This window comes from Chiloscyllium plagiosum, unplaced genomic scaffold (genome assembly GCF_037043375.1).
Source record: "Chiloscyllium plagiosum isolate Xiang-an unplaced genomic scaffold, Cpla_swu_hap1 HiC_scaffold_30, whole genome shotgun sequence".
NCBI lineage: Eukaryota > Metazoa > Chordata > Chondrichthyes > Orectolobiformes > Hemiscylliidae > Chiloscyllium > Chiloscyllium plagiosum.
In genome coordinates this window covers 32,053,162-32,077,968 of record NW_028270168.1, presented here as the reverse complement: position 1 = coordinate 32,077,968, position 24,807 = coordinate 32,053,162, and the positions used below count along the sequence as shown (strand labels likewise).

Here is a 24,807-nt window from a genome sequence, read left to right as displayed (position 1 = left end):
GGGGGCCAAAAGGACACACAAGAGTACAGACTTGAGGTTGTACCCCTGCAATAACATTAGCAGCGTAAATAAAATATTTTTAAAAAGAGAACAAACTGATCAATGTAAATATTATAAAGGTACAGTCTTGTAAACCTTTTTGAAATCGGTCTGTCTGATGGCAGGTCACCGTGGCAGGGTTGGTGTGTGTTTGAAACATTGGGGATGTGCCCTGGGCACGGATTTGCTCAGACAGGTGACGATGTTTATGTTGATGGATGTCACGGATCTCCGGTTCCCTCTTTGTATCGCAGCTGGCGGCTCTTTCTCAGGTTTCAGCTGTCCTGGAGATTGCACAAGCTGCCAGCCAGGGACCAGGTGAAAGGGCGCTTGCTCCCAGCCAAAGTTTCATTGGGAAATTCATCGGGAATTAAGTCCCTCCCTAAAGGAGAAAGGTGACACGGTGGAGGTAGAGCAAAAGAAATGGCGAAAGGAGCGAACCTATTACCGGCAAGGCAATAGAAAGGGAATGAGGCCACATCTAAAGACAGGGTCAGAGCAGGGATCGGTGCCAAGCAGACAAGGCGCTGAGAGTCTGGGAGCGAGCCAGGGCGACTCGGTCAGAAAGAGAGGGGGAAGAAAGCATCAAAGAGACCACATGAGAGAGATTCAGCCACAGGAAGAGCCTCCCCGAGAAAGAAAAACAGCAATCTGCAAACAAACTCAAGTCATCTTTTCTCAAACTGGGAACAGCAGAAACACACAGTCGGACGCACGGAGTGGACAGAAACGTTAAACCAGGGACAACCCATTGGCAGATTGAGCCCAGGACACATCGCCAAGGTTAAAAGGGGGGGGAAAATAAAACAAGAACTGTTACCGATCCGCGGTCGCCATTCAGAGAAAACAGAACAACCACCATCAACGTTCAGCGAAACTTCAGTGTACAGTGAAGTGCCGCCAGAAATACAGATAGTATCTGCGGGAGATTATTCATTTGTCCCTTCGACATTCAGAAACAGCCTTGACAACTGTGGGGGTGGGGGATTTTCACATTGCTCCCTCAGTGTTTAGAATATTATATATATTTGTTTAACTAAGAGAATGAAGCGGCTATATGATGAAAGCTCCTCCGACAGTGAGCTGGACGAGATGATCGACGTTGGCAAAGAGGAACATTACTGGTGAGTAACTTCAATTTCTGTTTCTGCAGCCACTAAATCAGGTGCTTTGAATGTCTGCAAGTTCACTTCAATCGCTCGCTCTCTCTCTCCCCCTGCTTAGTGTTTACTGATACAGTACCTTACAAATCTGCGGTTTTAACAGCGGTTTGTTTTTTTCTAAGGGGATGTGAATAGAATTAGCCTTTCGGAGGGGTTGAATCAGCAGACACCCACCAACTTTGTTAGAGCGTCAGGATCACAAGGAACAGCAGCCTCCACGAAGTGATTTTGGTGAACGGAGGAAGATCAGTTGGAACCGCTGCACATCATTTTTGTTCTGCTAAATTAGATCCCACGCAAAATTCTGCCTTGTTGCAGCACAAACCGAGCAACACTTTTTTTTATATAAAGTAGATGTAAATGTACTTTTCAAACCTACTAGCTATGCCGTAAGAAAGCCTTTTTGACATCTGTGTATCTGCCATTGAAAAACAACTCATTGAAATTTCCATTAGTAATGTGACAGATAGCTATCTACAGGGACAAACATTAAATACTGTTTCTGTTTACAGTCCTGTAACTCAATCAACTTCACCCACAACAACTTCTCACATTCTGGCACGGAAGAGGAGACGCGGGGTAAGTGGTCAAATGTTCATTTCTGACAGGCAAATGACCGACCAGATTTTATTTAAAGGGTATTTAAACATTCTTCTTATAGATTATTGAAAAAAGAAGACGGGACAGAATTAATAACAGTTTGTCTGAACTACGTCGTTTGGTTCCAACAGCTTTTGAAAAACAGGTACTTAATGAACTCAAATTGATCTGAATTTCAGTCTCAGATTAAATTGTTTATCTCTACACAAAATTGTATGAGTGCAGTAAAACTCTGAAGCTGATATATGCATAAAACTACTTTTTAAAATGATTTCTTCAAAGAGCCTGGATAATTATTATTGCTTCACACCACATATAAGATGGTAAATCTGAATGTCATAGTGCAATTCCCTTGTCTCACATCACAAGAACCTGTCAGCAAAAGCCAGTAACAGATATCATAAACTAATTGAGTAATATTCAACAATATCTCTACCAACTGACTGTACATTCGTTCCACCCTCTCCCTTCAATCACCCCACCAGGAAAGACAGTGTGCAGTTGAAAATAAAAACTGTTCAACACAATATCTAGTAGACAGTATATTGTATTATTGGGATAAATACTTTGCTGTTTCACAATGACTTCAGTTCAGCTTTCAGTTTCTGTGTGAGATCGTATTGAAGAGAGAGTCTCGCATTTCAAATATGCAACAATATAACTGAACCAATCTAAAGTGAACTTTCCAAACTTTTGAAGTTAAAAATTTCTACACAATCTATGTTGCTAAAGAGCAGCCAGGCCAAATTACAGGAAGAATATGATTACATGACGGGGTGCAAATAAGATTCACCAGGATGCTGCCTTGGATGGAAAATTGAAGTTGTGAGGAAAAGTTGGATCATCTTGGGTTATTTTTGTTGGAGAAAAGCAGACTTGGGGGTGGGGGTTGGGGGGTGGAGGTGGTGCAAGATTATCCAGAGTGGATTAGGCGAAGTTATTCTCCTACTTGAAGGGTCAGTCATGAGAAGACATGGGTTCAAGGTGAGGGGCAGGTGATTTAGGGAGTATGTGAAGAAAAACCTTTCAACCCTGCCTATGGGGTGGGTTTCTTCATATTCTTTAAAAAGTACCTGGATGAGACTTGGCACGTCATAACATTCAGGGCCATGGGCAATATCAGTAAATGGAATTAGGTTGAAGGTTTCTCACATGTTGGTGCAAACTCGATCAGCTGAAGGGGCCATTTCTCACTGTATGACTCCATGTCAACTTGACTTTTACAGATAATAATGTTTTATAATTTAGCATCCTGGACATTTTCTAGAATTAACTGTGTAGCACTGTGTTTTCTCCTGGCTACAAAATGACAGTATTGCTTGGGACCGCTATTTCAGAATACTCTAAAAGTAGTTATAGAGTCATAGAGATGTACAGCATGGAAACAGACCCTTTGGTCCAACTCGTCCATGCCAACCAGATATCCTAAATTGATCTTGTCCCATTTGCCAGGACTTGACCCATATCCTTCTAAACCCTTCCTATTCATGTACCTATCCAGATGTCATTTAAATGTTGTCATTGTACAGCTTCCACCACTTCCTCTGACAGCTCATTCCATACACGCACCACCCTTTGCATGAAAAAGTTGCCTCTTAGGTCCCTTTGATATCTTCCCCCTCTCACCCTAAACCTTTGCTCTCTAGTTCTGCACTCCCCCAACCCAGGGAGTTATCAATTTACCCTAGCCATGACCCTCATGATTTTATAAACCTCTCTAAGTTCACCCCTCAGCTTCTGATGCTCCAAGGAAAACAGCCACATCCTATTCAGCCTCTCGCTCTAGCTCAAACCTTCCAACGCTGGCAACATCCTTATGAATCTTTTCTGAACCCTTTCAAGTTTCACAACAACCTTCCAATAGGAGGGAGACCAGAATTGCACACAATATTCCAAAAGTGGCCAAACCAATGTCCTGTACAGCCACAACATGACCTGCCAACTCCTATACTCAGTGCTCTGACCAATAAGGGAAAGTATACCAAACACTTTCTTCACTATCCCTTTTATCTGCGACTCCACTTTCAAGGAACAATGAACCTGCACTCCAAGGTCTCTTCACATCCTCCCTAACTCCCAGGACCTTACCATTAAGTGTATAAGTGCTACCCTGATTGCCTTTCCAAAATGCAGCACCTCACATTAATCTAAATTAAACTCCATCTGCTACTTCTCAGCCTATTGGCCCATCTAATCAAGAGGCTGTTGTATTCTGAGGTCATGATTTGGAGATGCCGGTGTTGGACTGGGGTCTACAAAGTTAAAAATCACACAACACCAGGTTATAGTCCAACAAGTTTAATTGGAAGCACACTAGCTTTCGGAGCGACGCTCCTTCATCAGGGGATCACCTAATGAAGGAGCGTCGCTCTGAAAGCTAGTGTGCTTCCAATTAAACCTGTTGGACTATAACCTGGTGTTGTGTGATTTTTAACTTTGTATTCTGAGGTAACCTTCTTCATTGTCCATTACACCTCCAACTTTGGTGTCATCTGCAAATTTATTAACCGTACCTCCTAAGTTCATATCCAAATCATTTATATGAATGACAAAAAACAGTGGACCAACATCGATCCTTGTGGCACACGACTGCTCACAGGTCTTCAGTCTGAAAAGCAACCCTCCACCATCACCCTCTCTCTTCTACCTTCGAGCCAGTTCTGTATCCAAATGGCTAGTTCTCCCTGTATTCTATATGATCTAACCTTGCTAATCAGTCTACCATGAGGAAGCTTGTCAAATACCTTGCTTGAAGTCCACGTACACCACTCTGCCCTCTAATCCTCTTTGTTACTTCTTCAAAAACTCAATTAAGTTAGTGAGGCATGATTTCCACGCACAAAGCCATGTGACTATCCCTAATCAGTCCTTGCCTTTCCAAATACATGTACATCCTGTCCCTCAGGATTCCCTCCAACAACTTGCCCACCACCAATGTCACGCTCACCGGTCTATAGTTCCCTGACTTTTCCTTACCACTTTCTTAAATAGTGGCACTATATTAGCCAACTTCCAGTCTTCCAAAACCTCACCTGTGACTATCGATGATACAAATATCTCAGCAAGGGGCCCAGTAATTACTTTCTAGCTTCCCACAGAGTTTTAGGGTACACTTGATCAGGTCCTGATGATTTATCCGCCTTTCTGCATTTTAAGACATCCAGCACTACCATTTCTGACATATGGACATTTTTCAAGATGTCACCATCTAGTTCCCCATATTCTGCATCTTCCATGCCCTTCTCCACAATAAATACTGATGCAAAATACTCAGTTAGAAACTTTCCCATCTCCTGCTGGGCCCCCTGGAGGCTTCCTGCCTCTATTCCTGATGAAGGGCTTTTGCCCGAAACATCGATTTTCCTGCTCCTCGGATGCTCCCTGACCTGCTGTGCTTTTCCAGCACCACTCTGATCTAAACTTTCGTTTCCAGCAAGTGCAGTCCTCACTTTTGCCTTGGTACTGTTGTCTCCCTAGTTACCCTTCTATCCTTAATGTATTTATAAACTCTCTTTGGATTTTCCTTAACCCTATTTGCCAAAGCTATCTCACGTCCCCTTTTTGCCCTCCTGATTTTCCTCTTAATTATATTCCTACTGCCCTATACTCTTCTAAGGATTCACTCGATCTCTCTTGTCTATACCTAACATATGCTTCCTTTTTTTTCTTAATCAAAACCTCAATTTCTCTAGTCAATCAGCATTCCCTACACCTACCAGCCTTGCCTTTCACCCTAATGTGAATATACTGTCACTGGACTCTTGTTTTCTCATTTTTGAAGGCTTCCCATTTTCAAGCTGTCTCTTTACCTGCGAATATCCGCACCCAAACAATTTTTGAAAGTTCTTGCCAAATACCATCAAAATTAGCCTTCCTCCAATTTAAAACTTTAACTTTTAGATCCAGTCTATCTTTTTGCATCACTATTTAAAACTAATGGAATTATGGTTGCTGGCCACAATGTCTTCCCCCACTTACGCCTCAGTCACTTCCCCTGCCTTATTTCCCAAGAGTAGCCATGATGTGGAGGTACTAGTGGTGGACAAAGTTAAAAATCACACGACACCAAATTTATTTGGAAGTACAAGCTTTCAGAGTGCTGCTCCTTCATCAGGTAGCTAGTGGGGCAGGATCATAGGACACAGAATTTATAGTGTTTGACACTATGATCTTTTGCTGATGCAATATATTGCATCAGTGTATGACACTATGATCTTTTGCTATAAATTCTATGTTATATTATCCTACTCCACTAGCTACCTGATGAAAGAGCAGCGCTCCGAAATCTTGTACTTCCAAATAAGCCTGTTGGACTATAACCTGGTTTCGTGTTATTTTTAACTTTCCCAAGAGTAGATCAAGTTTTGCACCTTCTCTAGTCGATACATCCACAAACTGAATCAGAAAATTTTCCTGCACACACTTAACAAATTCCTATCCATCTAAACCCTTAACACTATGGCAGTCCCAGCCTATGTTTGGAAAGCTAAGATTCCCTACCATTACAATCCTATTATTCTTAAAGATAACTGAGATGTCCTTACAAATTTGATTCTCAATTTCCTACTGACTATTGGGAGTCTATAGTACAATCCAAATAAGGTAATTATCCCTTTCTTATTTCTCAGTTCCACCCAAATAACTTCCCTGGATGTAGTCCCAGGAAAGCCTCCCTAAGTACAGCAGTAATGCTATTCCTTATCAAAAATGCCACTCCCCCTCCTCTCTTACCCACATTTCTGTCCTTCCTAAAGCATTTGTATCCTGGAACAGTCCTATCCATCCCTGAGCCATGTCTCTATAATTTTTATGAGTCCCATGTTCCTAACCACGCCCTGAGTTCATCTGCCTTCCCTATAGGTCTCTTGAAATAAATGCAGTTTAATTTACCTTGTTTTCTGCTTTGTTCCTGCCTGCCCTGACTGTTTGAGCAGATAGATCCATTGGAAACTGTCAGAAAGAACTTGTAATATAACTACATAATTAAGACTGACAACTATAACTCGTTTTTTGATCTTCTAGTGTTTAGTTGACCAGACCTGTGTGTGGAGTGTACTAGAACCCTATAAGAGCAAAGTAAGAACACAGTGTAACGGCAGTGAAAGTGATACTGAACACTTTTTTTTAATTCAGTCATTCAGGTCCTGTTTCTGAAAACCAAACAAAACATTTTACAATTTTGTTCCTTCTAAGTAAACATCATACTGCCTACAGAATCAGGAACCAGAATCAATTACCTTTCAAATGCTTTCACTCAGTCTTTCAGGCCTTGTGTAATCTATAAGTTATTGATTTCAAGCATGATGCCAAAATTTCTTATGGCAAGCTCAGCCTTTGGCTCCATAGTTTGCAGTGGTCTTTGTTTCTTGTATCTTATTTTCTCCAAGAGATTTCTCCAAATCTCTCTTCAACCTTTACCATTATTTTTAAAATTGACAGTGAACATTAATTTGTTCCTCCTAAAGAACCTGCTAAAATATTGGTGTCCAATCAATGCTGTGACAAGAACAATTTGAAAACTCAAAAACATAGGGTGGAGTCTTATCATTTCCCTGGCTGTCAGTTGCATCAAGATTTTTGGTGGGTTTCTCACCACAAAACCTAGTGGGATATTTCACCATATCTTACCATTAATGACCTACCCTGTCCCTATGACATCTCTACCCTGGCTCTAACCTCATCTTACCCCCAAAGATTCCTGAAACAACTCACCATACAGCAGACATCCATCAATCTCTGGCATCCACACCATCTTTAAAAGGCAGTTGTGTACTTGGACAAGTGTTGCGCCTCAACAGCAATGTAATGGCCCAGAGGTCACAAAACCACATTATCCTTCACTCGTAGCCAGTATTGCTGATACTCTGTCCCCCTACACTGCTATGCTCTCATCCTGTTTGTTGTTTAACCAACAGATCATACAGTTTACCTGTCCTTAGCTACAGCCCAACTAAGCACCCTCACTAAGTCACTGCTACTCTGTTCCCAATAGCCATTAGAGATCCACTGCTTGTCATTGTCCAGTAGGAGAATATTACAATTCCAAAGATGAGCTTTTACTTACAGCCAGCTAAAGTGAGCATTGCCTTTGTGTGCCATCCAGCAAGATGATCTGTGCTTTAAAGAGCATATCAATATGGTAGTGCTGACAACCTTTAAGTTCTGGCTGATGCTCTAATATGCCAACAGGCATTGCACAGAGTGGCAAGCATGCTGTGGGCACACAGGTAGGCACTAAGTGAGCAAGCACGAATAGAGCAAATGAACAGCCCTGAGATACAGCCTGCTCCAACCTGTGTGTTGTGTGTCTGTTCCCTGCTCACAAGGTATCCTTGCATCCATCTTTCACTGTTACTTGTTGGTATGCCCTGCAATGCAGGTGAATCAAAGAGGTGTTGTGAGCAGTTGGCAACTATCAGATGCCAATGTCTGTGTGTGAAGGCTGTATGCACTGTTTCCCATGGATCATATCCTGAGATGTTTTTCACGCAGGACAACATGGAGGCTCTTCACAGTTGGTGGTGAGCTGAAGTGACTCTGCATTCCATGTTGAGAATTCTCAGCACCTGGTTCATTTGGCAGATTTTGTAAAATTGGGAGCAGTACATTAATGAGGTGAAATGTGTTGTTGATTCAAGCAAATATTCCCTGAATATAGAACTACACACTAACCAGACAGAATCTTGCCTCACACTTGGCAATTTTATAAAAGATATAGCAGGCTGCTCCCCACCTTCTTACACAATTCTTACACAATTCTTCTCATAGCGCATATTGTTCAGGTCCTGATAAGATTCTGCCCATAGTTTTGACATGTACCTCAACTACTACTTTTCAATTTGTTTGGGCTTTAAATTGTCAGATATCTGGTTCTGAATAAGAAGGAATTTCCTCCAGTTTAATGTTACAAAACCTGAAGCTGCTGCCTTCAGCCTCTGCCACAAACTCCATTGCCTATTCACTGACTCTATCCGTCATCTTTGTAACTGTCTGAGACTGGACCAAATTGCTTGCAACCTCAATGTTATACTTGCAATGTGCTAAACATTCAACCACATATTTGCACCTTGACTAAGACCACCCACTTCCACCTCCACAATATTGGCTAAATCTAAGCCTGTCTCAGGTCGTCTTCTTCCGAAGCCATGCACTATTATACCTCAGACTTGGAAAATTTCAACATAATCCTGGTTGACCTCCAACTTCCCACCCTCTGTGAATTTGAGGTCATCCAATATTCGACTGCCTGTGTCTAACTTTGGACTATTCACCTTCTGTTCTCTGATTTACACTGTCTCCCTGTTAAACAATGTCTTGACATTAAAATTTTCATCCTTGTTTCCATGGCCTTGTTCCTCTATACTTCCTCATATAATAATTAATTCAGTGATTCATTCACTTGCTCACGCATTATAACATTGACTCATTCATTCAGTAATTCAGTGTAGTCAAATCTGTTTCTCATTAATTACTTTGTGCATGCTATGGTTATTATTCATTTTAACCGAAGTTTATTTATTTGTTCTGTTATTTAGGGGTCATCCAAGCTCGAGAAAGCTGAGATCCTACAAATGACTGTGGACCATCTAAAGTTGCTGCATGCAACAGGGGGTAAAGGTAAGAATGAGATCATTAGTGCTCTGTATTCTGTTCACTTTAAACCGCCATTCCTTTAATATAACAGCACTATGAAGACGTTTGAATCAGTTTATGCCATTACGTAGGAAGTATTTTATACGTCAAAGTTAACATGAGAGTTTTGAGGAAAGTTATTGAAACCATTCAAGCCTTGTAAATCTGATTTTGGAGATGTTAAAACAGGATGTAATACCTGTCCTTACGAACGTTAATGAAGAAATGGACACGATTGAAATATTTATTTCATCACTTTGTTCTCCTATTGCCTTTTAATTGCTATGTGCTATCAATTTGAACAAGGAGGCCCCAGGCCTGGTAAATAACATACTTACAGAGTATAAAATCTGGACTGAACACTACCAATAAAGTCAACTAATAAACAAGATTAGCTGAAAAAAAACAGACTTCACTTAATTGCTTTGTGTAACTCAGTGCTTTAAAGAGCATGAACTATATATCCTTGATAAAGAGCTTTGAATGTAAGAATTAAATTGCACAGACTCCTTTCTCAGTCTTTCTCTGCATAATGGTTTATCAAAAACTAAATAAGTACAACCACTTCAACTATGTCCTTCATCTTCATATGAAATAAACAAGGAACTTCCATTTATATAATACATTTCATGACAATATCTTCTTCATCTTTCTTTTCTGTGCCTGGTGGCACATAAGCAGATAAAACAAGTGCTTATGTCAGTTTCTATGACTACTTTGGCACCTTCCACAGCTGTCAAGGCTTTGAGTGAGACAGGAACATGGAGTTTCTGGCTCAGAAGCTGCAATACAACCCACTGCACCACAAGACCTCTATTCTTGACCATAGGAGATTTCCACACATTTCATAATCTATGAATCTTTGAAGTATAGTCATTGCTGTTACTGAGGCAAACACAGCAAACAATTTACATAGTACAAGCTGTTGCAAAATAAATCATTCACAATTAATCAAATTAACCAATTGGGGAAACTCTCTTTACAGTGGCAGACATATTTTGGGCATATCGCCCATAAACCAAGTAAACAACAAATAGATCTTCAGTGTTCAGTAAACTTTGATAGTCTCCTAAGAGGCAAGGTAGTTTCTTTGGATTGGGCGAGTCCAGAACTAGAGGGCATAGGCTTAGGGTGAGAGGGGAAAGATTTATAATGGACCTAAGGGGCAATTTTTTCGTGCAGAGGGTGGTGTATGTATGGAATGAGCTGCCAGAGAAAGTGGTGGAGGCCGGTACAATTACAACATTTAAAATACATAGAGTGATATGGGCCAAGTGCTGCCAAAGGGGACTAGATTAGGTTAAGCCATCTGGTCGGCATGGACAAGTTGAACCGAAGGGTATATCTCTATGACTCTATGACTCACTAACAGAACCACTGCTCAAGCCTTGGACATGCTGTTGGCTTTCAAATTGACACCCATCTTTCCCTAAATTCCAAGTTCAATTCCCTTCATGCAGATTTCCATCCCTGATCAGAGTACCAAACCCTTTAACATCATAAATGCTATTCTATATTTCTAACACAGAGAATTTCAAATGACACCACCCCCCCCCCCCCCCCTTGTCTTTCTTGACAAATCTGCAGCCTTTAGCACAGTAAAACACACCGCCCTTTTCTCATGCCACTCTTCTACAAACTGCAATTGTGATTCGGAATTCAGTGATTAATAGTAATTATACTATTCACCTTGATGAATGTTAAATCTCCCAATTCCTTGAAGCAGTTCACATAAATGTCTGTTACCAGCCAAAGATGTTTCCTTCTCTTGCTCCCCTGTCAGAAACTCCATTGCACATTTGAACCAAATTTCCACCGAGCTTCTGGCAAATAATCCAAGTGAAGGATAAGCAGATCTGAGAATTTCCTGGGCACCACGACAGGTTAGGCTGACCTAGTCTCTTTCAGCTTGGGAACATAAGTGAGGTACAAGATAATCAATCACCTGCAATCACATCCAGAATATGTCTTTGATCCACTCATTTGGGTACAGACCTGGAGTAATAAATGATTGAAGGAGGTAAAATCGAAGTGTAATGTCCATCGCTGGGAACCTAGCAGTGCAAATGTCACTTGTAGTTCATTTTCTAAATTAAGATGATGATAAACAAACAGGTGAATTCCCAGAAAGGTTAGAAAAAAATTGTCATGAATATCATTTTAGAGACCAAAGTAAGCTTTTCAAAGAGTACCATCCATCAACTTATTCTGAACAGAACAAGATTCCAGGGCTCATGCAAACTTTAATGCAAGGACAATAAAGGAAAGTTCATGGTGCTACCGAACAGTGGGAACATCACTTTGTAACAGGTGTGTGCAGCAGATTTGGAGAGAAGGAGAGTACTAATTGCCATTCATATATGTCTCAATAGCTGCAGCTACAGAGGTACAGACCAGAAGGCTAACAACCTTTTGGAATTGAATAATACACACTTAAAATGCAGATTAGAGAAAGTGCATGCAAGTTGGAACTGTTTGCAGAAATGCTGAGGTTTTTGGAGAAAACTAAGAATCGGCCAGAGGTGAGGTTAGGTTTATAGCACCACAACTGGAGAAATCGCATATTGCAGGCATCACTGACCAGTGTTCGAGTTGACGTCTTCTTCGTGATCTCAACGTAATCCTCAAAGCCTAACCTCCTCAGGAACTCCCCACCTCCTCATAACCTGGTCACACATATTGCCAAGTAAACTTAGCTGTCGATAATTTGTATGCGTGTTACGAAGATATTGTTGCCAAGGCATAATCACATTTCAGTTTTGCTATCTTATGTTACAAATGTATGTCAAGGTTCAATAATAATTTGAAAAAAATCTATAAATGAACAATCTCTAACTAAGGATTAAAATGCAATGAAATTATTTAGCAAAAACGTGCTCCAATTTGATAGAATTTCTAAAGCTTTCAAAATATTTTCCATGCTTTTGAAGACAGTTACACTACTTTAACATCCAAAATTGTTAATTGTAAAAATTAAAAATATTAACTAACAAAAAACTCAAAATAACAATTGATTGTCAGAAAATGTACACATAATGTTGATAATATTTTACGTAAAAATACAGTTTATAATAAAAATTTTTAAATACTCTTTTATGTGTGACTAAAATCCAGTCCTTTTCAAAATCAAAACCCTATCCTCGGTGCATGCTATAAGTTAATATTGACCTTTACTCTTGTTGTATCAGAAGATAACTTCCATGTGTTAAAACTGTTGTTGAATTTTGGTACCCCGATGTATCCACAATTAATGTGAAATGTTGCGTATTAATAGAATTAGTTGAAAAGTTTCACTCTCCAACTCTGATAAGAAAAGTCAAATGTTAATGTATTTTTAAAATCTAGTTCCGTTCTACTGTGCTTGGCCACATAGTGACAGAAGAATGAGGGAGTAGTCTCACAGAAGCCTATAAAATTCCAACAGGATGAGACAGAGTAGATGCATGAAGGATAGTCTCAATGACAGGGATTTCCAGAGCCAGAAGTCGCAGTCTAAGGATTATAGATAGACCTTTTTAGGAGAAATCTCTTCAGCTAGCAAGTAGGGAGCCCGTAAAATTCTCTGTTGTAGAAAACAGTTAAGGACAAAACATTGAATATTTTTAAGAAGGGGTTAGGTATAATTCTTTGAACTAAAGGAATCAAGTGTATGGGGAGATAGAGGGAACAGGGTACTGAGTTGGATGATCAACCCATGATCATATTGAATGGCAATGCAGATTCAAAGAGCTGAATGGCCTAGTCTTGCATGAATATTCAATATTTCTATGATTTTAGAGCTCCAGAATTAGACTAGTGAGTAATATTTACAATTAGAATCCAAACTTTGTGCTCATTTTACATTCAACCTTATAAATTCTTTCAAGTTTTGAAAGGCAATGCAGTATATCTAAGTTTGCAGGTGACATTTGTTATGAAGCACAAGGTTAGTAGAGGGGAACAAGAAGTTACAAAGAAACATAGATAGAATGAACAGGCAAAACAAAAGCAGATAGATTCAGAGTGAAAATTAGGAAAAATTGATGTATTTTCCTAACAGTAATAGTTTAGGAGTTGTGGAAAAGGGAAATATGTCTTCATGTATACATCTGTACATTGTTTGCAAAAAGTAACCAAGTATCAAATGGAATGCTTGTCTTTTTGTCGAGGGCATTCGTATCCAAAAGTGAATAAGTAAGGATCCATCTCAGGTACTGTGTCAGCTTTGGATGTCAAACCACAGCTAAATATATTGACCTTGGAGAGGGCACACCACAGATTTACCAGGTTAATATGACAGTTTCAATTGTTAAATGATGAGGAAAGGTTGTGTGATTTAACAACAAAAAAGGATTTAAAAACTCTTTTATTCAAAGAGGAAGATATTAATCCAGTTCCTGATGATTGTGTGTATTCAGTATAAACCAGTCTATCATTTAGCAATACGGTGACATTAAGATTATTATTTATATGATTACCATGGTGTTCATTCAATGTGGTTTTGTTTTGCAGTAATGCAAAACTTGCAATGCAAATCCACATTTGAAATTTCACCTAAATCTGGCAAAAATCTGGCATGATGCTCATGCTTAACTCCATCTTTCTCTGGAGTCTGTTGGGTGTTGAATAAGCTTTACACCAATGCTCCAGTTGTCATACAAATCCAACTTCAATGGCGGATCTGATTTGGAGAGACTGTAAAGATAGTCATCTACTATCAGTGTTAACATACCATATTTGTGCAATAAGGAAGGAGTGTCCTGTTGCAATCCAAATCAAAGTCAGTGGTTGGGATAAGGGAAATATTTACATAGCAATTAGCCAATTAGCCTGACCTAGAAACTTTGATGCTGCTGTTGATGAGTATGAAGGGTTGAAAAATGTTCCTTCTCCCAGTATTAACCTCAATGACGTATTGCGAATATGAAAGCGATTTGGGATTAAAAAGGTGGAGATACGCTGGTTAATAAATGGCAGAGCAGTCTTAACAGACAGACAGACTCCTTGCTGCCCTTATGTTCCAACTTGCAAAACACATTTTAAAGATTTGGAGAAGAGAACATTCTGAATAATTTTAGCATACCTTGTTTGAAACTGAAGAGAAAAGTTTAGTAGATGTTGATTATTTTATTGGTGATCTTAATGTTGTTTAATTTATAGTCTATGGTCAATCTTGATGTAAAATAAACCTAGACCAGTGTTGTCTTGAAATATTTTGTTCAAACATTCACCATTCAATGCACGTCTCTTTTATGACTAGGGTGTGTTTGTACAGAGTACAGTAATACATTATTCAGTAGGCTATCAAAGCTATGGAAAATGTAGGCAGTAAATGCTTTCATAATAGTAGCAGGCCAAGTCATCTACATAAAACATTGGGTTAAACAGATGCATGGAAGATTGCAAAAACATAGAAGTGCTTTACTTTTAACATTCACCCCACTAGGAAATATAATAAATCAATTATGTCACTATTTAGTCTCTGGGAGGACTGAATCTTATGTGAAGGAGGCTGGATGGTCTCGACATGAGAATATTTTTATTACTCAAACTGTATTCAGTTTAGTTGACCAACCTGGTCTGACATGGAATGAGATCGGTCAGGTTCGAACCCAGTTTCTAGCAGGTGTAGAGACATACCACAAAATTGGATACAATTTGGCATTTAGCTGTAATGAACCCCAGTTGCATTTAGGGACCCCATAAATATGGCAAATGCTTCAAATCAAAAAAATGCAGTTGGTGGATGTCTTTCAAAGACTAAAATTAATGCACTTCTTTCAATGCAAATTATAGCTTAAAACAACATCCTGCTTTGACTGTTCTGGCCTAGGAACAGTTATAATACTGTCCAATGAAATATAAGTTCAGCAACAAGCAAACCAAGAAGCTAAAATCATGACCTTCTAGGAAGGGGCCAATGGTTTAACTTTATGTTATACCCGGCACATTGTGTACAGTTATTGTAATTAAAATAAAATAACATGATTTGACTGACTGCTTCTTTGGGGTGATCTTTGGCTGTGAATTTGAAGTTTAGCTTCCTGCACTGTAGTGGTTATGCTAAGTGTATGTCACAATGGGAAAAAGATATACGGTATTGTGATAATTATAATGTTACATCTAAACCCAGATGTAATTGATTTTAATACTTCAAATAAAAACCTATAAAGTTTAAGCAATAAGTCTGTAAGTTAGCTCACTGAGCTTGAAGGTTTGTTTTCAGACATTTTGTCACCATAACTAGGTAACATCATCAGTGAGAGTCTCTGATGAAGCGCTGGTGGTATGTCCCGCCTCTCTGTTTATAGGTCTTGGTTTCTTAAGGTGGGTGATGTCATTTCCAGTTCTTTTTTCTAAGGGAAGGTAAATAGAGTGTAACTTGATCTGTTATTGATGGAGTTCTGGTTTGAATGCCATGCCTCTAAGAATTCTCGTACGCGTCTTTGTTTCGCCTATCCTAGGATGTATATGTTGTCCCAGTCAAAGTGGTATCCTTCTTTGTCTGTATATATGGAAACTAATGATAGTGGGTCTTGTCTTTTGGTGGCCAGTTGGTGTTCATGTATGCTGGTGGCAAGTTTCCTGATAGTTTGTCCAATGTAGTGTTTTTTACTATTCTTGCATGGTATCTTGTAAATGACGTTAGTTTTGCTGGTGGTATCTAATGGATCCTTTAGGTTCATTAGTTGCTGTTTAAGTGTGTTGATAGGTTTGTGGGCTACCAGGGACTCTCACTGATGATGTTACCTAATATGGTGATGAAACATCTGAAAATAAACCTTCAAGCTCAGCGAGCTAACTTACAGACTTATCATCAACCTGAGCTACAAATTTTCACAAAAATTGCTAGTTTAAACAATATTTATTTCCCAGATCTAATTGAGTATTTACCTTATTAGCTCACTACATCATTTCAAGTTGACATACAGCTCGTTGATGACCATGTAACTGGATTTTTAACATTGTACCAAATCATAATCATAGTTGAACAATTTATATGCACTGAAAAACTAACTTTAACTTTAACTTTACATTTCTGGAATGTCAAACTTCTCCATGAATATTTAAAATTCTACAGCTATTTAAATAATTTTAAAAATATTTGTTCATGCTATTTAAACGTCTATTTTAATCCCATTTATGCGTGCCAATCACTATTACACTTGCTGCACAATGAGTAACAATTGAAGAATAATGTGTTTTTTTTCATTTTGTGGTTTGCTATCTATGAGAATACTTCAATGTGATTACCTTCCTAGTCTGGTTTCAGACATCACTGGCTACCCTCTGCTTGGTACTAAAATGAAAGTAACCAGGTAATAGCAAAATCCGCACTACAAAAATCACTAGATCTTTTCCATGCAGCTTCCTGCAGTATCAGCAGTGAGCAACATCACTTCACTGCTAAAGGTAAAATCCAGACTTTGTTCTTAATTTAAAAATGACTCAATACATTCAACAGTTCAATAAATTATTTTAAAAGCTTACACTTCAGCTTCTTTAATTTCTTTTTCAGTTACAGCAAATTTACTTTTATATATAATATTTTTGACTTGTTCAGACCGAATTTTTCTTTTAAAAATTCTTTTAAAAATTCAAAGAAGGACACCACTTTGACTGGGACAACATATACATCCTAGGATAGGCGAAACAAAGACGCGTACGAGAATTCTTAGAGGCATGGCATTCAAACCAGAACTCCATCAATAAACAGATCGATTTACACCCTATCTACCTTCCCTTAGAAAAAAGAACTGGAAATGACATCACCCATCTTAAGAAATCAAGACCTATAAACAGAGAGGCGGGACATACCACCAGCGCTTCATCAGAGACTCTCACTGATGATGTTACCTAGTTATGGTGACAAAATGTCTGAAAATTCTTTTCTTTTCAGGAAACTTGCCACCAGCATACATGAACACCAACTGGCCACCAAAAGACATGACCCACTATTTTGCAGTATTTAAACCTTAGCCATAACAAATCACCTTAATTCAAACATGTACCTGATCTCCTTTATATAAAACTATATTTTGAGGCTCCTAACTGGTGTTTGTCAATATTTATCCTGTTATCAATATTGCTTCCCTAGGTTTATGTTTCATCTATTGATAGACATGAACATTCAGAGGAAGGATTTATTTCTAAAGGATTGCGTCATGGGTTTTATAAAAGCCCAAAGCCATTGAAGAACAATTGCAATGAATTCTATAGATGGTCGCTCTACAATACTTATTAAAATGTAACAACATGAGGCAATGTATAAGCTTTGCTGATTTCATTATGCTAACTATTACTATTTTGTTGATAGGCTATTTTGATCCTCACTTGCTTGCTGTGGATTACAGAAGTATGGGATTCAGAGAATGTCTTGCTGAAGTCATAAGGTATCTCAGCTCACTTGAACGATTTCAAGGCCATGACAATACTGATCCACTAAAAGAGCGTCTGATATCTCATCTCAACAACTATGTGTCTGAAATAGAGCCTACACCATTGGCACCGGCTTCTTTGATCCATCGAACCTGGACTTGGCCACACCATCAATTAACTGCTTTACTTCCACAGACAGCAGAAGGAGGACAATTACCATGCATGGATACTCTGCAGAACCCAGCTTTCCTTACTGGTTCTGCATTAGCATGCTCCACATCTTCTCTGAGAGGAATTCCTCTTGACAAAATAGCCTCCTCAGTGATATCACCCACACACAATCTTCTCCCAAACATGACATCATCTAGCCTCAATTTCTTGTCAAACCTGGCGTCACCTATTCATAGAGTGCTGTCCAACATGACATGCACATTTCCTGGTGTTCTATCCAATGTAAGCTCAACCAACAAAATGTTGACTGGTGTTGCTGTATCTCCACAAATTAGTTCACCCTTGCTGTCACCAGCTTCCAGCACCAGCACCATTCATACAACAAATCCAACTGCAGCGATTCCTGGCTCTTTAGGACTCTTTCCATCTGTATCACATTTCCGACATAATCCCTCTAGTCAAACAAGCAACCTGAATGCTCGCAAATCCCAGAGGTCATGGACAACTGCGATTGGGGCTTTCTGAATCTAGCCTAATCAGAAAAAGATTTTAACTATACTTTTTTATGATGATATATTGTGATATAGAAAGTATATTGTGCCAGAAAATATCCTGATAGGTTTCAGCAATTTGTAATCATATGGAAATGAGAGAAAATATAACTGAAGTTCATATCAATGCACCTTACAGTGCAGAAATTTCCTCCAGCATCCAGCATATGAAACAATTGCTTTTAGCCTAATAAATTAAGTATTGTAGATCATATAGTTTACTCCACCCTTCCTCACTGTAGTGCTTTTGTTTCTCAAACCAGGCTTGGTCACTGCAAGTACCTTGGATAGAAAAAGTAGAACAGGATTTGTGTTCAATCTTTAGTGACCTTCCAGCCCTCCTTCATTCTTGGGCCTTGGGCCAGTGAGTTGGGCCACAGAGTCAGTAGAATTCCTGGTTTTGCAAACCTGAGTTTTAAAATTATTGGCCGAGATATCAGATTCTCACTCATGTTCAGGAAGATGCTGACTGAGGAGGTGGGCTGAGCAGAAGGACCGTCTCAGGCCCTGCTTCCACCACCCCCTTTATCTGCAGCTCCCCCAACACCCACTCACAGTGCTGAAGAAGGTTTACACCTGAAACATCGACTTCTCCACCTCGTGATGCTGCCTGGCTTGCTGTGTTGTTCCAGCCTCCTGCCTGTCTGCCTTGGGGCTCTGGTATTATGTCCAAAATTATTAAAAATAAATAAGTCATACAGCTTCCCTCCAGTCCTAACCCTCATGCTTCCTTATAGCCCACACAACTCCTCCCTCCCTGACCCATGCCAAACATGTCACCTCATGACCTGTACCCACCCCTGACTCCCAGTTCCCATACCAAATAATGCCCCTATAACCACCCTCCTTCATAACCTCTTCTGCCAACTTAGTTCTAATACATGCCAACCCATTCCTCCCTAAACATCACCCTTTGTTCTTATATATACATGAAAACTCTCACAGTCTCTCCAGCTAGGAATCCATGCAGATTTGAAGTAAAATAAAGTCCAATAAAATATATTTCTACATGTGTGTTACAGACTTCACTACATTGGGAAAAAAACTCTCATCCATAAAAAAGTACTCAATTTATATTCAAATGACGTCTTATAATATCAAGCATTTCATTTGATTGCTCAATCCCAGACAAGAGCAGACATTGGAATTCATAGCCCCATTTCAAAGAGTCTGTCCAATTTAAAGATATAAATCAAACTGTAAAATTGAAGCACCCTGTCCTTCATAATGAATGGTTGTGAAATCAGTCAAGCAGCAAGAATCTAGGAATGGAAATTCTCAGTCATTTATCAACAGACAGATGAAATTGCAAGCATTTATTTTAATACAACAAGAGTTTTAAAAACCTTGACAACTTGATAACTCCCATTGACAGGGTCTCTTGATATTTTTGACAGATTCCTTTACACAGGTCCCATTGACGCTTTTGACATTTTATTTCTGAAGATCTGTTGACAATTTCAGTGTGTTTGACAATGTGAGTCTGCAACTTGTATCATACATGCAAGCCTACTTTTAACAATTCCAAAAGCCACTGTCCCAAAGGGTACCTCATCTATCCTAAAGGTATTTCAGAAAAATGCCCAAAGGGTTACTATGCTTTTTAAAGGGATATCCTAGCTATCTAAAGAAATACACAAAGTTCATATCTGTCCTTACCAGATCCAATCTGCAATCTTGGGTTTCACATTCTTAGGCTATCAAAATTTGATTTGAGTGGAAGCAGTTGCTAACTTAAATAGCCAGGTGCTTCCATGTGCAAGCTTGAGCCTTCCCCATTCCCACCCCATCAAAATAAGAAGTACTGCCTTTGGGTCTGGGACTTCCAATTTTGGGCACTTCTGCCATTTTCATCATAATGATGAAGAAAATCATGTCATTGATGTCATCCTATAAGACGAAAGCTTCATGTTCATTTCTGGTACAAATCTGGTACTGATTTGTTTTTCAATCCTCTAATAATGAAAATCCATGCACATGCTAAATGTAATTCTGCCTTATATTCCCTCATTTTGCATTTCCCAATTGTTATCCCCAACAGTAGCTATTTTCTTTGAGTTGTGGACTTAGACATTCTGCATTGTACACTGGTTGACTATTGCCCATATTACTCTATAATGAGTCAATATACTGTTAAAGGATAGGGTTAGTTCTTTAATAATAATGGAGGGTACTTCTACTGTGCAATATTCCACTTTGTTGTCTGGGGAGAAAAGGATGCAAACTGAAAAATAGCAGCTCAGGATGGGACTTGATATTTCATAAAATTTAAATTTCATAACCTACTGGGCTATAGAAATATATTCCTTTCTTGATAAGAAATCTACGCAGAGTCAAAATAGTTCAGCTTTTACAGTTCTGATGATGCTAGACATTGTTCAGGAAATATCCATTAACTATCATTCTAATCAGGTATGAAGTAAAATGGTTGTAGATTTGGTACAGCACCAAGAAAGAACTGTTATTGGTACTTCTATGGGTATTGTATTTGGTACACAGAGAGACCATTCAGAGAAATCAATGGCTGATATTTGTAATATTTGTAGTCATAGTAATACTTGTGTTCAGTAAACACACTTAGAGTGAATTTATGACTCATTATATTTAGTATTTCCACAAATAATAGATATTTTCTAATTAACCTGCTCAGAAATGTTATTGCATATCTCCGGAGCAGGTGAAGCATGAATCCGGACCTTCTGACTCAGAAGCAGGGACACTACATCACAAAACCCTTATCCACAGATAATTAGCCTGCACAGTTTGTCTTGGACAGCCTGTTTAGGTACCAAGATACATTTAAGGAGAAACCCTAATATTTAGACTCATCACCAAAACAATATTAATTCAGGAAATTTAGACCCAATAAAGTCTCACTGATGTTTGTTAGAAGATAATTAAAAAGAATTAATTTAGTTAAAAATAAATAGTTGCAAAGCCCTTTGGGACTGTGGGGCATAAATTTATTTTATATGCAAAGATTTACGTTGACTGTTGTGGTTCTGTTCGCTGAACTGGAAGTTTTTGTTGCAAACGTTTCGCCCCCTGGCTAGGCGACATCATCAGTGCTTGGGAGCCTCCTGCGAAGCCACTTCGCAGGAGGCTCCCAAGCACTGATGATGTCGCCTAGCCAGGGGACGAAACGTTTGCAACAAAAACTTCCAGCTCGGCGAACAGAACCACAACAACGAGCACCCGAGCTACAAATCTTCGCACAAAAATTTACGTTGACTTTCGGCTGAGCAATACCTTGATACAAAAATTCAAATCCTTCTTTTCAATTCCCTTCATGGCCTTAAATCTCTCCCTATATCTGTAACCTCCTCCAGCCCAACAACCCCCTGAAACCTCTGCACACTTTCGGGCCTCATTTAGTCACTCTACCATTGAAATCGTACCTTCAGTTCCCTAAGCCCTGGAATTCCCTCCAACCGTCTTTCAGTCTCTTTCACTCTTTGTTCTTCTTTAAGGGAAGGTTTCTTCTTTAAAGACAATCCTTAAATTGTATCCCTGTAACCAAGCTTTTGGTCATCTGGCTGAATATTTCCTGATGTGTCTCCATGTCAAAATGCACTCCACGGTGTTCTTACATAAAGCACTTTTGAATGTATTTAATAGATTAAATGTGTTCTATCAATACAAGTTGCTGATTTTGATTTCGTGCAAAAACAGGCAATCACAAATCCCTACACTTCACCCAATTATTTTTTTCTTATTCAGTGAGCAAATTGAAATGTGGATTTCTAATTCACTATTTCCTGGATTGTGCTCTTGCTCAAAATAAATGTATACTCCATCATTATCCCCTGGGCCCACACCCAGACACACCCCTCCTATTCCGCATAAGATCCACCTATTCCATTCATACAGATGCCCCAACCACTGACATCGTCCCCTCTTGTCTCCCAGACATGTACATCACTTCCAATACATAGATCTGCTTCTACACTCTCAGTGACATGGCCTTCTGTCCAGACCCACTGATGTCTCTGATCTTCTGATGCAAATTGACCCTTGTCTCTGAGGACATCACCCTCATGGGCTATGAGGATTTTATTTGTAGACACCAATAGTGGTCATGTCAGAATGTAGGTGAGGGCCAGTGCTCAGTGCAGTCAAGGGGGGTGATGGGAGCTGTCCATTTGGTTGAATGCAATGTGTTTGCTACACAGGCAGCTGACACATTCTGTAGATTTTAGATTGACATCTTGGTGCACCGTATAATAAGATGTTCCTATTTCCCCATCCCCTCCCAATCCCCACCATATACTAGGGGTGTATGTGGCTAGTGCCCATGGATCATGCCCAGAGATGCTGTTGTGTGGTAACCAACTTGGAGGCTCTCCTCAACCAGCATTGCACTAGAGTCACCATACCTGTTCTGACCTCCATGTTGAGACTTTGCACTGTCTAGCTTGTTTGGCACCTTTGATAGGATAAGAAACAGCATATCAAAATGGCAAATTATGATGATAATGAGGTGTTTAACAAGTAATATATCCCCTTAAGTAACAAATCACCACTGTATAGTGAAAAAGAAGTCACACTGCTTGACAAATGCAGTCAGTTGTTCCCGATACTAAGATAGACTTTGCCAGATGTCTTGCACAATACTGTCACAAAACTTGCCATAGCCTTGTTCTCAGACCCTGATAAAATTCTGCCCATAAACTCGATGTAAGATGCTGTATATAAGCCTTGTATTAGCCATCAGGTACCCCTAAGTATGCGGTGCTACTGAAGTGCATTAGCACCTCCAGTTGAAAACAAAAAAGCTTATCTTTGTGACAGCTTAAAGTTTAAAAACTGCTCCAATACCTCAAAATCTTCATTACACAACTCTTGAGGAACATTGAACGTATCAATCCCTTCAAATAATTGAAGCTAAATTCTAACTGATTTAAACTGATCATTTTAGAAAACAGTTGTTTTTTTCTGTTGAAATTAATTTTTTATGGCAGGCACTTAGGTTGACTGTCAGAATTGAGAGCCACAATGGACATGGGTTAAACGTTCAGACTTTTCCCATCTTAGTTTTATCTAATTGGGAGTTGCTCAAGTGAAGAGGATAACATCTGTCTGACATGGGGAAGTGGAGACAGAAGACTGCAGTCCTGAGACACCTTTAGCACCTCTGAGATTGCAATTTGGGAATTGGGAGTAAGCTGAAAGCAGGAAAAAACTTAACTGGATGGGGAGGGAAAAACTTGTTTGAAAAGGAAATTAAAAATCACACATCAGGTTATAGTCCAACAGGTTTTTTGGAAGCACTGGCTTTCGAAGCATTGCTGACAACCACTTGATGAAGGAGCAGTGCTCTGAAAGCTAGTGCTTCCAAATAAACCTGTTGGATTATAACCTGGTGTTGTGTGATTTTTTTAACTTTGTCCACCCAAGTCCAACACTGGCTCCTCCAAATCATGAAAAGGAAGGATATTTTATGTGAATACATGTTACACGTCACATTTTTATGGGACCTCAATTTCTAGACAGCAAGTGACTCTAAGTCCCAAACTGCTCCAAGTTTGTATGTCAATAATACAAACCAGATTTATAGATTATTTCTATGTCTCAGTATTTAATGCCTCTTATTGGAGCAGACTGGCAGGGTGTTTTCTCTTGAATTAATTACATCATTATAAAACTGAAGCACTCCACATATTCAGTTCTAGTCTTTCCAATCTTCCACTTCAGTCCCTTATTAAACAGTCATATATGTTTTGCAGACACGTAATGAGATTGGTCTGTAATGGACACCCAACTATTAGCAGCAAAATCTTACATTTGTACCATAGTCATTCCATAGAAAAGAATATTGAAGTTTTGCTGTTTGAGCATTAAACAAGGAATAAGAGAACTTTGAATGGGGGCATCATCAATGAGAAAGGTTTTGGAAGGTTTGAAAAGGAGAGTTTTCTCTGAAATTCAGAGGGAAGGGAATTATCTGTCTCTCACCTAATTGGCAAAGCAATGATTAAGTTAGGTAAGTCACATGATTGTCAGTATTTTCTATAAGTTTGGATGCCTGTTTCCTGTACAACACGCTACCCTGCAGAGTGGTTGGAAGTAAACTGAACCCATGCAATTGCTTGGTGTGAGGGTGTACTGAGATTAAGGGATATCAAAACCCCAACAGTACTTACTGTTGTTTACAGAAAAGCAATCTTTGGAAAAAGTTTATATAATGGATTTTTTAATATAATAGAAATAATGCTATTAAGTAAAGCTCTGAAAACTTATTTGAAAATGTAGAAATATCGCTAGTAGAATATACAGCTGATCAGTGGGTAATT

At 39.1% G+C, this 24,807-nt stretch overlaps 1 protein-coding gene across 1 annotated transcript; it reads left to right on the top strand.

Annotated features, from left to right (window-relative positions):
• Positions 1-346: 346 nt before the first annotated feature.
• Positions 347-21,101, top strand: LOC122563697 (hairy/enhancer-of-split related with YRPW motif protein 1-like). Its single transcript, XM_043717788.2, has 5 exons — positions 347-1,163; positions 1,715-1,781; positions 1,864-1,947; positions 9,338-9,419; positions 17,731-21,101. Exons 1-5 carry the CDS (start codon positions 1,084-1,086, stop codon positions 18,486-18,488), a joined length of 1,071 nt encoding a protein of 356 aa, XP_043573723.2. The 5' UTR covers positions 347-1,083; the 3' UTR covers positions 18,489-21,101.
• The last annotated feature ends 3,706 nt before the right edge of the window (positions 21,102-24,807 follow it).